Source organism: Mytilus trossulus, chromosome 7, assembly GCF_036588685.1.
Source record: "Mytilus trossulus isolate FHL-02 chromosome 7, PNRI_Mtr1.1.1.hap1, whole genome shotgun sequence".
NCBI lineage: Eukaryota > Metazoa > Mollusca > Bivalvia > Mytilida > Mytilidae > Mytilus > Mytilus trossulus.
Window position 1 is genome coordinate 11,309,348 of NC_086379.1, and position 18,779 is coordinate 11,328,126.

Below are 18,779 nucleotides of genomic sequence, written 5' to 3' on the forward strand. Positions count from 1 at the left end.
ACGTCTTTAAACCAATCACAACGTGATAATAGATGCCACATGTGAAAAAAAAGTAAAATCACAAAAATACTTAGATCAGAAGAAAATCAAATCGGAAAGTCCATAATCACATTAGCAAAATCAAATAACAAAACTCATCAAAAACGAATGGAAAAGAACTGTCATATTCCTGACTGGGTACAGGCATTTTCAAATGTAGAAAATGGTGGATTTAACCTGGTTTTATAGCGCTAAAACTCTCACTTTGTTGACCATCTCATCATTTTCCGTTATGTTTACAATGAAGAAGACTTTGTTCACCCTTCCAGTTCACATTACAATTACCCTCTGCTTTTTGTGGAAATCATATTGCTCAGTATTTTTTTTTCAAGATTTTTTTTTTTTTTGTTCTTTTCTTGATCTTTTGTTTTTGCTTTCAAATTTTTTTTTTGATTTATGAGTTTGGATGTCCCTTTGGTATCTTTTGTCTGTCTTTTGTAATCAATTGGTTCTTAAGTGCTGAAATATTTTCGATGTATATCATATAAACTCTTAAAATATTTCTCTACTGATTTCATTTTATTCCGATTATGACTCCAAGTTTAACAATTTCAGAGAAAATCATTCAATCTCCTTAATATTTTGCTTAATACCTAACAGTCGCACTAGATTTTGGAAATCGAAAGTCTAAGTGAGACATAAGAACAGATTGTGGCTACGACAATCATAAGAAGGCAGCAAAATAAGAAATGATTAAATATAAGTCTACGAAAAGCAGACACAACCATTACTAACACGAAAGGTGAAGAAATGACAAACAACATCCGACAGAACATATCCGACGTTATACATGTTATATGTATCAGTAATGTATCAGAATAAAGGGTTAACATATTTATTTCATTCGAAGCTTTTAGTTTATAAGCCTCTTTGTAATCAGCAACACTTAAGGTAGATTCATGGTATACCGCCATCTTGGATTGTACAATTACAGTACAAAGTCGGTCTAGTTATTTGCCTAAATCTGCAAATGAGGAGACAGATTAGCAAGTCAATAGTTTTACTACTTGAAGACAACTTGTTAATTAATCGTATTATACAAAAAAAAATAACAAATATCATTTGTTTTGGTTTTAAAATCTTTTTTTTTCCAAATCAGCCATTTAAATGGAAATAACTCTTTAGTACAAAATTTATACTGGCTAATAGGGATGTTTTTTTTATTTTTACTTGTAGCAAGAAAACAAGTTCGGTGACACCATGTTTCCTTTTTATTTTCGTAGAACATATTATGAAACCTTTCTTGTCACAATTTTTTTCAAAATTCTAATAAAAAAACTTTATGCACACTAATGAGTTTTTTCATGAACAAACTAACCAAATTTTGGCAATTTTCAACGACTCATTGCTTGAAAAATGTCACGGTGACCCATACCTTTTATAAAAAATTTGAAAAGAGTATAGTAAAATCTTAATTTTGGCAAATTATAAAACAAAATCTGTCTCAAAAAGTAGATACTTGTGATCTACCTTGATAAAGGAAAGCAAAATAGATGTGCAAGCAAGTAATGTACAATATGGAAGTATACCGCATGCCGTCTCGGTTGCAAAATAATCAGATTCTGGATGTAACTGAAGTTTTGAAGTATATTTAAAACAACATTAGTATCATTTAAATAAAGTTCGATTGATTGAAAGAGTTCAACATACATAAAGTAATCAAATAATGATTTTTTTTATTTAGAGATCACAATCTGTATAGCGGAACGTAAGGGACATTGAAATGCAAGCTGTAACAAATAATGTTATGCTATATTATAAGCATATGTATATGTCGAAAGATATAAATACATTGTCGAATTCTGATCAATAACATAGAAATAACCAGGTGTGGTATGAGTGCCAATAAAACAACTTTCCATCATGTTGCTTTGAGAAGAACAATATACAGCTCTATTAAAAATGATGTCTTGTGGATTATCAGGACAAAACATTTTCCCAGAAACAACTAATTGGTCTTTCTCGAATGCAACAGTTTCTTTAAGGATTCATTTTCTTAATTATTCATATCACTTTCATTAATAGGGGTTGCCATTTCATATATATTGTAATTTACATGGTGCACAGAAAGGTCCGTTCCATTTGGTTCAAGAACTATAAAATAATCAGCAGAATTGGATAATGAACTCTTTGTAAGTTCTTTGATTCTAGTTCCAATGTTTGATTCTACTTGATTGACTGTTTGGTCTTCATTTTTGTGTTTAAATTTAATATTTTGGGTTACCGAACACGGAATAATGTATTCATTTTTCATGTCTTTGTTGTTTATGTCTGGTTGATCTCGACTAGATTGTTTCCTAAAATCTTGATTTAATTCGTCATAGCTTCTTGATTCTTTGTCTGTTGTCAACATCTCATAGTTGGAGTCAGCAAGACCTGTGGTGTTGTCATTGCCGATGTTATATTTGTTGTCATCTCGCTGATTAGTTATGTTCTGTTTGTCATCTGTCACTTTTCTACAGTTAAAAAAACCCACATAAATCATTACTCTATCGATTTCATTTACTCAGTATAATTGAGCACTAACATAACCAAATCGATCCTTTTCTTGAAATACTACTTAGTTTGATCTATTGTCTAATTTGTTTTCGTCATGATAAATAATCAAACAATTAATTTCAAACTCATTAATGTTTCCATAAAAATACATTGATGATTCATTAATTTAAAACAAGGATCACAAATTTGCAAGTAAAATTTACAAATAGTTATCAAAGGTACCAGGATTATAATTTAGTACGCCAGACGCGCGTTTCGTCTACATAAGACTCATCAGTGACGCTCAAGTGATGATTTCAACTTCACCATTTGTATCTCTTGGTTTAAAAATGAAATTCACAATTGAGAAGCTGAAATCATCTTTATTGTCGTACAGTTTTGTTTTCAATCGACCTTCATAGTCAATTTCTAGATATAAGTCATAATCAAATGGCAAAATAATAAGCTCAAACACATCAAACGGATGGATAACAACTGTCATGTTTATGAATTGGTACAGACATTTTTTATGTAGAAAATGGTGGTTTGAACCTGGTTTTAAAGCTAGCTAAACCTCTCACTTGTATGACAGTCGCATATTATTCCATTATATTGACAACGATGTGTGAAAAAAACAAACAAAAACAATAGGAAAAAATGTCACAAATAGGGGTAAATAGTCTAATTCGGTAGTTCACATTCGTGAAAAGGGAACGGGATTGTAATTACGACATAATGAACATATCCGATATCATCTGTGAAACGGATATTTTATAATGGTCAACCAACTCGTGATGGCGTCTGTAAAATTTACGAAGTGGTGATTTCAACTTCACCATTTGGAACTCTTGGTTTAATCATGAAATTCACAATTGGGAAGCTGAAATTATCTCTTTTGGCGTAAAGTTTGGTTTTCAACCAACCCTCATAGTCAATTTCGAGATATAAGTCATAATCAAATGGCAAAATCAAAAGCTCAAACACATCAAACGAATGGATAACAACTGTCATATTCCTGACTTGATACAGGCATTTTTTTATGTAGAAATTGGTGGATTGAACCTGGTTTTATAGCTAGCCAAACCTTTCACTTGTATGACAGTCGCATCAAATGATATTTGAATATAAAATGAAATAGTTGTTTTAAAATGTTTATAACTGTGATGTGACAGATGTAAACAGTAAAATACCAAATATCTAGAAAATTCAAAACAGAAAGCCCTTGTCAAATGGCAAAACCAAACACATCAAACATGTCAAACGAATGGATATTCCTTACTTGGTACATGCATTTTCCTATGTGGAAAATTGTGGATTGATTCTGGTTGTATAGCTAGCTATACCTATCATTTGTACGATAGAGTATATATTACAAATGCCTTTACCTTTTGAGAAACCATATATATACAACAATGACTCCAACAATTGTAATAAGTCCAACTGTAACACCTACTGCCACACCTGTATGAAATGCAAAGAATGTAAATAAAGTTCATTACATAAAAGCTTCTCGTTTTTTATATAGACTAGACCGTTGGTTTTCCCGTTTGAATGGTTTTACACTTGTAATTTTCGGGCCCTTTATAGTTTGTTGTTTGGTATGAGCCAAGGCTTCGTGTTGAAGACCGTATATTGACCTGTAATTGTTTACTTTTACAAATTGTTATTTGGATGGAGAGTTGTCTCATTGGCACTCAAACCACATCTTCCTATACCTATTCACCTTATGTTTATCCACAAAAATGCAAAAATTGGATGTTAAAATTGCAACGTTAAGTCGTAAAAATCACAGAAACCAATCCGCATCGTCAAAGATACATTAAAAATATTTACAAATCTATAAAAAAAAATAGCGACATTTTTTCTGAGATACATCCAGACAACGCAAAACACTCACGAATGTGATTTTCATTTTAAACGAAAAGTGTTCTTTTGCCATTCATCTTTCAAAATCTGGTAAAGGAACTTAAATTATACTTACTAACTAAATTTGTTTCATCTAATAAAGGAATATTTTTATAATTTATAAGTTCATCACTCGAATAAATGCGTTTCGCAGTATATAATGAGTACAACTACTGAAATACAAGTAAATCTTCTTCAAGTCATATTTATTATTTGCAATCTTGTAAAAAGATGGAGGTCTTAATAGTTAAGTTTTATTTGGATAATAGAGTGTGTGACAAGATATTCCGATGGATATTTCATTCAATGAAAAATAGACTTATATTTGCAACTGATTTGTTAAAACCCTACTCAGCAAATGAATAATTGGTTTGAAGAGGTGTAATACCACCAAATTATAGTACGTTACGCCCTATTGCATATGAAAAAAAGTCGAAAAATAATATTCCCTTGAATTTGACAGTTGTAGGAAATAAATCCTACGTTTCATAGCAATAAAAGAATTCTAGGTCGTAAACGTATATCTTGGGTGTTTCAAAGCACCTTATTTCTTTATTTGGTGATTCTAGAGAATATTTTTGGAAACTTGATGTTACATGGTTACCAAGGCTTGTACACAGGGTAAAAAGATATGATGGTTAACTTCTTGTGAGGGTTATTTTCTCATATGCATGAAATTGTATGTGAAATGTTGTCCATAGTAAAGGGCAGGATAAGACTTTACTCATGCGAAGTATTTCATTATTTGATAACTTAATAAAAACAATTCTGAACAATTTTTTGAAGACTGCTAATTAAGTGTATTTCCTATCATGATTTTCTTGATAGGGGATTGCTACTCATAAGGAAGTTATTAAACCAAGAGTTCCAAATGGTGAAGTTGAAATCGTCCCTTTGTAAATTTTACGGACGCCATCACCAGTTGGTTAACCGTTATGGAATAAACTTTTCACAGATAATAACTAACATGTTCCTTATGTCGTAAATACAATACCCTTTCATGCCCACTAATGTGACACACTGAATTACACTATTTACCGGATTTGTAATAGCATAAGCAACACGACGGGTGCATCATGTAGAGCAGTATCTGCTTTCCCTTACGGAGCACCTGATATCAACCCCAGTTTTTGGTTGGGTTCGTGTTGCTTAGTCTTAAGTTTTCTATGTTGTGTCTTCTGTACTGTTATTTGTCTGTTTGTCTTTTTATTTTTAGCCATGACGTAACCAATTAGTAAAATTACAAATATTCTGACATCTAAGGATATAATTCGAAAACATATCGGCCAACCAAATCATGAAAATGGCCGTTACATTTATGCTGTTTGCATTCCATTGATTCTGTTTTCATTTTGGTTATTTTTGTGAAAGGACCACATTTCTGCTTATGACGTTCACATTGTGTTAGCATGCACAAGATATGAAGCAGACATTCATGTGTCGGTTGTATTACTTGTATGAAGCTACTTACTGTGATTTATTAAATACAAGCACTGCATGGGATATATAAAATACAAGCATTCACTGAAGTTTTGTTAATTGAACAACAGGAAATCATCTGTAAGTTTTAATATGACTACAAAACTGTGAATCTGTATAAAAGAATGGTAGTACGAACTTAAGGCATATGTTGAGTGTTGAAGTATATCTATGATGAAAGACATTAAGGTAAATGCTAATTCATAAATTGATTTAAACTGACCTTTACCACAGCTAAATGATATGTTATAGAACTTTGGTATTCTGATACAATCATCCCATGTAAAAACAGATTGGTTCCAAATTTGTGGTTTACAATTTTGCTTTCCGTTGCATGATGTATTTACTTTCTGGTGAATCAATTCTATGCAACTGTTATTCAAAACTGGTTTTTCGCAAATTGATAAATACGGCATCATTTCAACCGACTTAATTTCAATTTTCCTGTTCATATTTCCACATGCTATTGACTCCATTTTAAAGGGACATACTGTTTTTGGATTCTTTAGATGGTGGTGATTATTACTTGTCACTGTAATAAAATAATCTGTAAACGTATATTTCTAGATTGTAAAACAGATTTAATTTCCCATACCAAATTCATTTTGGCTTCAAGACATACTTCTAATTCTTAACGAACGAAACACTTCAAAATTGTCGTGCGTTGTATATTTTCAATTGTGGTCAGTTGAGTTCTTCATGCAGCTTTATATAACTATTCATGTAGATTTATTGCTGCCCGAGGTTTTGGTGTGGTGGAATCAACCACCGTCATATCATTAATATTTTTTCAATTTAAATTTAACTTTTAGTAGTTCTGCTGTTGTCTGTATGCAGTTCATCAATTATAAGTGAAGTCTTTTTAATTATTACATTTTATTTATATTTTTCTGACATTTTTTATCGATTTTTATATCATTCCGACTTTTGCCGACAAATTTCCATAATGTAAATCGAATAATTTAGAAGGCTTTGAAAACAGATTTTAATAACTGAAAACAGTGTTATTTTTATTCAGATGTTTGCATCTTACTAGCGAGTAAAACAAGCTTATCAACAATTAACAGCTTTTCTAAAAAAAAAAGCAAGCCGTCTCTTAGGTGATGAAAATGAAAGATTATTGTAGAGAAAAATCATTCAAAATAGCCTTGCATAGAAATCAATCAATTTAACAAAACACGTTATTTAGCAGTATACCGTTTAATGTTTGGTGTCAAATAAGGTCCTTATAGTATGCATCCTTCAAAACATAACAAGCTGAACATATCATATTTTGTGACAGACCGTGCTTTTCAGATGCCAACAGTTTTTTCGTTTTTGAAATTTATAATAAGGTCTTTCTACTTTTCTGTGGAAAGACCTATTGTTTTTCTTCTGATTGTTATTTATTTTCTTCCACCTAATTTGGTTCTTGCGATAAATAATTGTTTCGCAATATGTCGCTTAGATATTTGGTATCTGATATCGAACAGTCTATGCACTTTTGAAATTTACCCTGCGTAACTGAATACTTTTCTTTGTAGGAGTTATCTCCCCAAACACTGTTTTCATTCTGTCCACTATTCCTTCGCAACCGTAAAAGATTACGACAAATTTATTTTATAAAATTGCTCGTTATATCCTTCGCGTGATTTGTTCTATACTGACCGAAGTAATATGAACGCTCCATATGAGAGTTATTTCCCCTTGTGCATTTGTTATAAGTGATATGCATTTCTATTTTGTAAACCATAAGTGATAGAGACCTAGGATCTTTTGATTTGAGTTTCTTGGTCCAAATTTTTTTTTAAATAGGTCAAGGTCATATTATAATTTTTGAATTTGGCTAATTTTCACTTATTTAAAAAAAAAACATATAAGATATCAACAAATTATTTTTTTCTAATTTGTTAGTTGCGACATGTCGTAACACGTAAATTTTGATTGCAAGGGTATGTTGAACGTAAAAGGGAGTTTTTCTCTCCTCTTGTATTTAAAAATATGCGTATGATGATATAATTCATGAACCAAACATAATTAAGACCTATGGTCTTTTGATTTGAGGTCCTTGGTTTAATACCTTGAAATTGAACTCAAGGTCATAGCTTAATTTGACATTTTAGATTTTGACCTTTGCTTTTACCTCATATGTATACATGATAAAGCTAGGAAACTTTTCACAAAAAAACAACCGGAAATGACCTTGTGTAAACAGGAAGTAGCTATATTTTGTACTTTATTAATATAAAAGTATATAGAACCAGATATTTTTTGGAATCAGTGTCAAGCAAATATTCAAATATTATCGGAAGTAACATTTTTCAAACCGGTAGTAACAAATTATCTCCCTTATTTTAAAAAATATTGTAAAGAAACCATATATTTTTGGAATCATCCTACAATAAGCTATTATTTGACGATTGAAATGACATTTTAAACATAATTTTAAAACTTTAAGACCTGTTGGTGACCTTCTGCTGTTGTCTTTTTCTATGGTCGGGTTGTTGTCTCTTTGACACATTCCCCATTTCCATTCTCAATTTTATCTTTGGCGGAAAGACCAAAAGGTTTTTAGTTTTCTCTTATTTCTCTTTCTTTTATATCGCATAGGTATATAGTAAAAGATGGTCAATAAACCTCAAAATAAGATGTTATTTGTTCTATGTATTCACAACTCTTCTATATATCATGGCTAGACTTGGGAGGATTAAAAACTTAAAATAATATAATGGCATGTCTATTTTAGAAGACCGAATGTTGAATTTTAGACTGAAGTAAATTGTTTTGTTTGTTGTTTAATTGGTGTGCTGTCCAAATTAATTACGTATACTTCATATCTTCTAATAATTCATAGAAATTCAGGACTGCCGAAATATGATAGTATACACAAGTCAGGAATCTGATGAACAGTAGTGGTCGTCTATTTATGTAGTTCTTACGTGTTTCTCGTTTCTTGTTTTTATATGGATTCTACTTTTGGCTTTCTCGTTTCAATGGTTTTACACTAGTTATTTTTGGGGCCCTTTATAGTTTGCTGTTCGGTTTGAGCCAAGGCTCCGTGGTGAAGGCCATACCTTGACCTATAATGGTTTACTTTAATAAATTGTTACTTGGATGGAGATTTGTCTCATGGGTACTCATACCACATCTCCATATATCTGTGTATAATTGTTTCATCATTTGGGAGCATTTTTTTTTGTTCTTCTATACCCCTTTTGATTTTTTTTGTGTCTTCTGTTCTGCATCGTCTATTATTTTTATAGGAAAAGCATGGAAGAGTTAGACAACGTTCAACCCAGCACAAACTCTGTTCTAAAGAATTCAGGGGTTTATGCGTTAGCGAATTAAAATTTTGTGTATCGATGTTTTTCAAATCTTTTTCGTATTTCCTGGTTTTTTGGTATATGGATAACGGTAGTAGATCATGGTAAACTGTATATTGCTAGAAAACAAAGAAATATTTTTGTCAACGTTGAAAATGTTATAAAATAGAATAGAAATATTACTACAGGATTTGATCCATTAAATAATGTTGAAATTATTGATTTGACATTTGATTTTTCTTTTTATGATTTCATGATTGCTTTTGGGATTTACCTCGCTTTGGACTTAAAGTTTACACGTGTATGATATGCATTTCAGAAATATCTTTTTATCTGCGAATAATATATATCTAACCAGCTGTTCTATATCTTGATTAAAGTGTTTTAATATATTGATGTAGCCCGCTTTGGAGGTTGAAAACAGTTTTCAAATTGAAGTACATCTATTTACTTACGAACACAATAAAATTGTATGAATAGTTTCCACGTTTTCTCCAAACCTGATTTGAAATATTTATCATTGTGTCTGTTAATACGCACGAGTTCTGGCCAATACAAGATGGATAAGACGCTGAGTCCAAGTCTATCATGGTTTCTGTAAAAAGAACGTCATCGGTTGTACTGCAAGCATCATGAACTTCGTGAATAGTAATGTTGATATCGTGTATTTTGTTACCAACTGTACAATTGAGTTCTGTTTGAGAATTCCCATTCCCCAATCTCTCACATGATAGGCCTTAACAAAAAACAATAACATATTTGATTTTTTTGGTATCTTATTCGCTACACAAAAAAGGTTGATCTGCTAGTTATCTCTTACGTTACATCCTGATAATGTTCCTTGACAACAACAAAACACTTCTAAAAACAGCTATTATGTAGGCTCATATATATTTGTTGGAATACAAACATACTTCATCCTGGTGCTATTTTGTGTAATTCATATTCAAATAAGTTTGAGAAAATAGTCAAACATATTAAATGAAGTATATTATAAAAACTTTTGTATGATACATTTAGCAAAGATAAAAATATAAACATGTGTTTCATTGATTATTTGGGAAAGACCGGTTTTTGAATATATTCAGGGAGGGCATTTTGGCTTTGGTTTTTTTTTTCTAAAGAGCATATTGATTTTTTTCTCATAAAGACATCTGCACTGTAAAAAAAATTGTGCAGAAGTCATCTTTGCTTCAAATAAAAATATACTTGGCAAATTAAATACGTATACCATGCATAAAAGACCAGGAATGACAATGAAAACTAATTGAAGACAACAACAAATATTTAAAGGTAAAGCCTCATTTGACACTCGTTTGCATATCCTGTTTCAATGTTTGTACTGGTAAGTTTAAACGTAATACTGGATGGACATAATCTAAGTGATTCTTACTGGTGCATTCACTAGCAGCACGATTTCAGTCTGAAACGGTCATTTTGGTCTGATCACATCTTGATTGACTGGATTTACCGCTAGAGGAAATCGTCAAGATATTTAAGATCGTTAAGTCGCCGATCAGATCGATAGCCTCATCAGTTAAATCAGTTCGTTAAGGCATGTCAAGACGGAAAAGACTGAATCGTCTAGCGGGCTGTTCAGACTCGTTAAGACAGTGTCAGACCAAAACAGACCATGGATACAAAACTACGTTAAGATGTTGTCAGACCGTGTTCAGTCGTGTTCCGATTTTGTTAATTTGGACAGAAAACGGGTAAAACTTTCCCAGTGATTATCAGGGGTTGCTCCCCTTTTAAAAATAAAATTAAAATTAAAAAGAAGACGGTTTATGTTAACTGAAAGTCTGCCATGTTTTAATTAAATAAAGAAAATAATCAATTCTAAAAAGTAAAAACACAAAAATACCGAACTCCGAGGAAAATTCAAAAGGAAAATCCAAAATCAAAAGGCAAAATCAAAAGTCCAAACACATCAAACGAATGGATAACAACTGTCATATTCCTGACTTGGTATTCCTATTTAATTTTTTAACATTTTCTATATTAAAACAAACATAAGTGGTTCAAAGTCATACTGCTGCGCAAACCGTGGCGAATTGAGTTTAAAATCAACAGATTGCCGAAATTATATTTATTCATTGAATATAAACATCAAAAACTTTATATTTAATTGTAAATAAATATTTATGCAATTACAGACTGGTGGCGTGGAGAAAATTGTGTCAACTTGACGTTACAGATAATTTGTATACCCTTGAAAATTACGGATGTCGGGATTAACACTTGAAAACGTAATCTAAATATGTTTAATTTACTAAATTGTTGATGTTTCTTTTCTTTAATATTGTAAATAATATGCATTATCATTTAACTTTTCATGTTTTCTATATAAATTTCATTTAAGTTATTGTAAACTTAAGACAGGGAAAAACTATAACAGTACTATGTATGTCTTTTGTCGTTTTCTGTTTATTGTCATAGCATTGTCCGTTCATTTTTGCCAGACTTGTGCGTTTGATTTTTATGAAGTCGCTATATTCAATACTTGTAAATCTCCGTTACATGTGGTTCTCTCTTATTTAAATACCTTTCTGTTAAATAAAAAAAAGTGTAAAAACTGTTATTGGAATCCAGCTGAAAAAAAGGGAAAACGAATAGTGACTATCTAACTTATTTTTCAAATATCGAATACACAAATAAATCTCTAACCATCAACGCTTGCGATTTATTTTTACTGACAGGTGTCTGCTGGCATTCGATTGGATATCAGTTTTATGTAGGCGTAACAATTCATCACATTTATCCAATCAGCTGTCTTGTGTGCGGTCTCATAAGGTCCACATAGTTTAGTTTTTATACATGTAATGGTAGCGATAAAAATGATTCGTGCAGAATATACATATACTATGAAACAAACAATATCCTGTCCAAAATTGACTTACGAGACACCATATTATACCAAATAACTATTTAAAAACTAAGACAGCATACATATAAAATATTATCATTCATAACAATTACTATTTAAAAGTGAAATATTTTACTATTAGTATCATCAGAGACATATATACACATGTATATATGTCTCTGGTATCATCTATCATGGTCCCAGCAATTTAAAAAAAAAATCATAAAAGGACGTTGTTGCAATGGTGTGTGTGACAGGGACTTAACGATGCGTCTAAAAACAACCTAGGCCGCCGTGGTGCACTAAGCTCTCAAAACTGCACTAAGACCATGATGGAACAATATAGCGAACTTTCTATACTTATGAAATGTCCATGTGTGGAAAAGAGATCTTACTATACACTGTACGGACATGTAGACTTATTCACTAGCTGTGATATACAGTAAATGATTTAGCAAGGATAGCAAGGATACAAAAATTACGATTTTAATAATGCTAAAAATTAAAAGGAAAATGTACGAAATTCGCCAAAAAAAAACGTATTTTGAAATCACGAAATATATATTATGTCAACCCTACAATAAAGAAGGAACGTCGTAACTTATAAACAGCATTGATTCTTGAATATGTGTATTAATAACAAATGTGTACCTTATTTTGATTTCTTGGTGTAAAGTGTTTTTATGTTCATCTGCATGTCTTTCATATCATCATTTAATTATGAAATTTGGTATTGTCACTTTTTGAATGCATTCTTCAGTCACCTTGTTTGCTATCAACTGTTTTGTCGAAAGTAGTTTACAAGAATTTGTTTTTAATGACTTTTTAAATAATCAGTTGTTGCCTGTAAATATTCATGAATTGCTGATGTGGTGTGATTATAGTAACTTTATAAGAAAAATACACGATATATGTGAATGCTATTTTCTAGTCAATTTATAAGCAAAAATAGAAAAATCAAAAACTAACCATGTGATGTGTCTGCTATTGACAGTCTTGCAGATACAAGATACAGTCTTAAAAAGTTGAATGTAATATCGTCCATTTAGACGGCGTTTACCAATGTTCACAAGGAAGTTACGATTTACCTATTCAGGTCATACAATAATGCTAGTAGTAAAATAAACAAATTATAAATCACCCAATAAGGAAATAAACGTTTAGATACTAAATAGTATAGAGATTAAATGTACCTTATATCATTCAATGCTACGACTATCACATATCCACATTGTCCTTTTCATACTTCCTTATGGCAGTACTACGGTTTTTTTAAACTTTGCGACAACTTAAAATACATATATCTTTGGTAAGATATAAAGTGCATAATCGACAGCGACAATAGATCCGGAATTCATTACCAATGGCATTGTTCCAACGCTCTAACATAAACACAACAGATATAATTTGATACTGATATATAATAATTTTGGAGAATTATGTTACATTGTAACCGGAGTAATCCTTGAAACTAAACACATAAACAAAATGCATTGAAATACAACAAGACGACACGAATTACAAAAATTGTATCTGGATTAGTTTTTACAAACACCGGATCGATGCTAATAGTGGTTCCCAGATAAAATATAAATGCTGATGCACTCAAATGGCAAGCGATGCATGCGCAACAAATTATACTCACTCTGTTGATGATTATTGCCTGACCTTGGAAAGAGTTTATGCAATTCCCACAGTATTTGAAATCCGCAAATGTATATAAAAGACGGACGAAAGATACCAAAGGGACAGTCAAATTCATAAATCTGAAACAAACTGACAACGCCATGGCTAAAAATGAAGAAGACAAACAGAAAAACAGTCCGGAGAATTTTGAGATAAAATACGAGAAGATAGCTGTCATATTATGCATTCAGATAAGTAAAAGAACATCGGGTTAAATAATAAAGAAGTTAAATTCCTAACACGTTCTATTGTAAACGTAACTTTATCCGAATTATCTGCCCTACATTTGAGTTGCATCCCCTTATGTGGAAAAAAATTAAATCAAACAAAAGTATTTTTGTTTTATTGTAAAATACAATCATAACTTTGATAAAACATGACATTTGCACATTTTATTAAAGATCTGAGTGATAACTTTCGGTTATTTGCCTATAGCGATTTATCATAATGGGTATCATAAAACGTTTCGTTTGAATGATATTTCGAACGTTATAAAACTTTGATTTAGAAAGTTACATAAAAAAAAAATTTTCTGGGTTTTTTTTTTTATCATTCTTAGGAACTCAAGATATTCTGTATCATCATGATCATAAGAAATTTGTTGAGTTTGAGTTCGATCAAGTAATGGGGTCGATATTGTTGACCTCGGAATAAAAAAATCTTTTAAATTATAGATCCGTGTTTTTTTCTTAAATGTCGGAATCCATTAATAGCATATCAAGCTTATAGTCATATTTATAACAAACAGTTACAGATTTAGTTGTGAAGAGAGTTAAAATTGAGCATTTTTGGCGGAAGTTATGTTCCTATAAAATTTTCTTAATGCTGTCAACTGCTCTTTGTTGTAATGCCTGATCAATTCATAAGATATTTAATATATAGTTGTCTATTACCCTGAATATTTATGCTGCTGTGTCTCTTCGTGTAAGCAGGTTTAAACTTCGAACATCGTTTACATGTTATACAGTTATATACAAGTTATTTTATACAAACATGAAAATAATAAAGTTAAATCGTTACCTTGTGATTTGTCAGAAAATAATAATATTACTAGAGAAAGTTGAACAAAATTAAATGTATCTCCCATCTCAATATCGTTTGTCATTTTCCTGTACAAGGAAGTCAATGATTACCTTTCCTCAATAATAAATCAATAGGCCATGACATAAATTTAAAACTAAGATTCATGTTTAAGTTAGTCATTCATGATTGTTTTAAAATGCAAATTTCGGGTTTTGTTGTTCACTTGCCTAATAACATTGCATAGTATGATTGGATAGCATTTGCATTGTTACTTTGTGTTTAACAAAAATACAATCATGGGTTGCCTTCCCAAGTTGTACTGATATAATTCGTTTTTTTCGCAGGAATACATTATTTTTGTCTTTCTGGATACTTCAATAACCACATGGACCTTAGCTGATCCCATCAGAATTGCTTAATAAAGTTATATTTGATAAAATAAATGTTACTGTGAAGAATAAGATCGACTGGGTATGGGACTGTTAGTCCAACAATTAGTTATTAATGTCACAGAACGTCTACGAAGTTATTACAAGGTAAAAAAAGGAACTGCTGAAATATAACAATGTTCTTCTTACAATCATTATTACAGCCGTAACGAATGTCGCAGAAAGGAGTTAGAAAAACAAGTCGAACTTTTTTTTCTAAATTGTCCGTCTTAGTAAACTAAGCTCAGAGCCAATTTCACCGTTAAGAATATGGTTTTTAACTAACAACCACAGTGTTGACAGGTTAGTGATTCAACTTTTTCGGAGAATGATTTTATTTTGAAGAACATATTACATGCATAAGAGATTGTACATTCATACAGCAAGCAGGGTAATAATAAAAAATATATATTGTTGAAATTCTGTCAATTAACGTTTGGAAGTGATATATCGATATCATGCTATATCAAATGTTTTCATGAAAAAAACATACGGAAATGTCTATAGATATAGGAAGATGTGGTGTGAGTGCCAATGAGACAACTCTCCATCCAAATTACAATTTAAAAAGTAAACCATTATAGGTTAAAGTACAGCCTTCAACACGGAGCCTTGGCTCACACCGAACAACAAGCTATAAAGGGCCTCAAAATTACTAGTGTAAAACTATTCAAACGGGAAAACCAACGGTCTAATCTATATAAACAAAACGAGAAACGAGAAACACGTATATATTACATAAACAAACGACAACTACTGTACATCAGATTCCTGACTTAGGACAGGTTCAAACATTTGCAGCGGGATTAAACGTTTTAATGGATCCAAACCTTCTCCCTTTTTCTGAAACAATAGCATACCATCACAACATATAAAAACATACGATAAAATATCAATTGGCAGACTTAACTCAATCAAAAAACGTATGAACGAATAAATTTGATCTGCGATATCTGAATACAAATGCACAGTTAATTAAATATTAGAGACAAACATTCATGACCAAAAAGCTAACAAACAAATTCAAACACAGGACATCACTGAGAAATATTTAACCAATCAATGTTCACTTTAGAAAAAAAACGTTTTTTTATAATCTTGAAGTTTATACAAATGTTGAAAATTGAAGATATTACAAGTAATCAAAGCTGGTGTACAGACAAGATCCATATAAATAAAAAATAACAAAAAAGAATTATAAACAGTATCAACAGGTCGAATTAACAAGAAAATACGATTTGAGAGAACTCGCAGTTACTGACAGCTAGTTAAAAGCCAAAACCAATTAATAGTAAAAAATCAAGCATCAGAGACTAAAATCGACTAAAACACATCACAGGGATTTAGTATTTTAACGTCATTAATAGTCAAAGAAGACATGACTTGTGCAATGCCAAAAATAAATGTATCGACAGGTAGTAGTATAGTGAAGAGCGACTTCTATAGAAATAAAAGTTAACGTGTCTGTGTCTCTATACATCTCGCCTCAAAGATAATGAAATTTAGTTATGTTTTAATTTGCTAATGACAAAATCAAAATTAGTGCCAATGTGAACTATATTCAGAGATATAATTACAATATTGGTACGATAACCCTTACTTATAAGTTTGTCTAAAGGTTCGACGAGTTTACAAGGATCACATAGTGATTTCCTCGCTTTAGGTACAATATTACCATAAAATTTAGGATGTGAAATACCATTAAAAATAAGCTTTCTACAGGTATAGCCAAATTTACTAATCAAATCTTTGTATCTATGAAAGATTTTAGTAAAAGTTTTAAGTAATTTATGGTATCGAAATCCCTGACACAACAATTTACCAGTGATGCATTGATTACGTTCGTTAAAATCTATGACATCAGAACACACACGGGCAAACCGAACGAGTTGCGATATATAAACACCGTATGATGGAGCAAAAGGCACATTGCCGTCTAAAAAACGAAAATTAACAATAGGAAATGAAAAGTCGTCTCTTTTGTCGTTAATTTTAGTGTGAAGTTTCCCGTTTGAAATTGAAATGTCTAAATCTAGAAAAGGACAACTGCTGCTGTTTATGTTAGATTTAGTTAAAGAAAGTTTGCTTGGATAAATTTCTGAAGTATATTTAGAGAACTCTGGATTATTCAACGAAAAAATATCATCCAGATAACGGTAGGTATTTTTGAATGTATCAACCAAATGTAACAATGATGGGTCTTTACTGAGTTTGGTCATAAACTGAGATTCATAGCAATATAGAAATAAATCTGCTATTAAAGGGGCACAGTTGGTGCCCATAGGAATACCTACTACCTGACGATACACTTTATCGCCGAAACGTACATAAATGTTATCAAGCAGAAAGTTTAAAGCTTCAATCATATCCTCACATTTCCAGTAAGTGTATCTAGCATACTTTCCTTTTTCGTTACAGAAAAGGCCTTAAACGAGTTACAGCAAATAAAATTACAATGAGATTTTTCGAAAGACCATTTTATTAAATACAAAAACTTTTTCTTTATAAGATTGTGTGGAAGTGTAGTGTACAGAGTAGAAAAAATCATAACTGTCAACAGAATTGTAAGGACCATTGAAAGCATGTATTTTATCTAAAACCTCTAAAGAATTTTTAACACTCCAAAAATAATTAATACCATTATTTTCATAAGCTTTATTACAAAAGTTATTAACCAGTTCTTTGATAGTAGTAAGGGAGGTGGTTAGAAGCACTGATAGATTAGTAGTAGAACACTTACTCGAAGCGGAGATGAAACGGAATTTAAATGTTTTTTTGTGTAATTTCGGTAACCAGTACATGGTAGGGACTTTCAAATGTTCGGAAGATGCTTTAAGCTTGGCAGTGGCAGTGGTATCCTTGTTAACGATTTGACTCTCTGTGGTGCGCACTGACCTGAATGTAGAGGAATTGATAATTTCGTTTTGAAGAACTTTCGTGTAGTATATGCGTCACACCACCACTACATTATTTGCTGCCTTGTCTGCCGGTACGAACACAAATCGCTCTGCGAGTACCTTAAGTTTGTTTTTTATTCTAGGATTGGGTATATCATGGTTCCTATTATTAATTTCAGAATTGTTTTCTAAATGAGATATTCGAATATCAACAGTATTCATAATTTTATTCAAATAACTGTCTAAAGATTTTTTATCGGATTTTTCACGTTTGCACCAATTTTTACAATAGTCAGACAGATCGTCTTTAATGACCTGACGACATGTTTTGTTATAAGAAACGCACGTCTGGCGTAAATACAAAATTTAATCCTAATATCTATGATGAGTTTATCTACGACGGTTTGAATTCGTTATCAGCAGATAATATTTATTTGATGTCTTTTAACTTCGTGATAATTTCCAAATCTATGATACATGTAAAATATTTGACATAAACTATTTCGGTGACACTTTTTCAAATGTCATTTCCACACTCCAGTGACGAATATATTCATCTATTTAAAAAGAAGGTGGGTTATGAAAAGTTGATCTTTGAATTAGTTATTTCGCAGTTTTAAAAGATTGAAATACGTGTTAATGTGTATGGTATGATGACTGATAAGATTCGTAATTT

General features: G+C 31.2%; 1 protein-coding gene across 1 annotated transcript; it reads right to left on the bottom strand.

Moving 5' to 3' along the window:
- Positions 1 to 1,111: 1,111 nt before the first annotated feature.
- LOC134726823 (uncharacterized) lies at positions 1,112 to 4,538 on the bottom strand. The gene is made up of 3 exons (XM_063591231.1): positions 4,499 to 4,538; positions 3,903 to 3,978; positions 1,112 to 2,495 (listed from the first exon to the last, which is right to left on the bottom strand). Exon 3 carries the CDS (start codon positions 2,390 to 2,392, stop codon positions 2,036 to 2,038), a length of 357 nt encoding a protein of 118 aa, XP_063447301.1. The 5' UTR covers positions 2,393 to 2,495; positions 3,903 to 3,978; positions 4,499 to 4,538; the 3' UTR covers positions 1,112 to 2,035.
- Between the last annotated feature and the right edge of the window lie 14,241 nt (positions 4,539 to 18,779).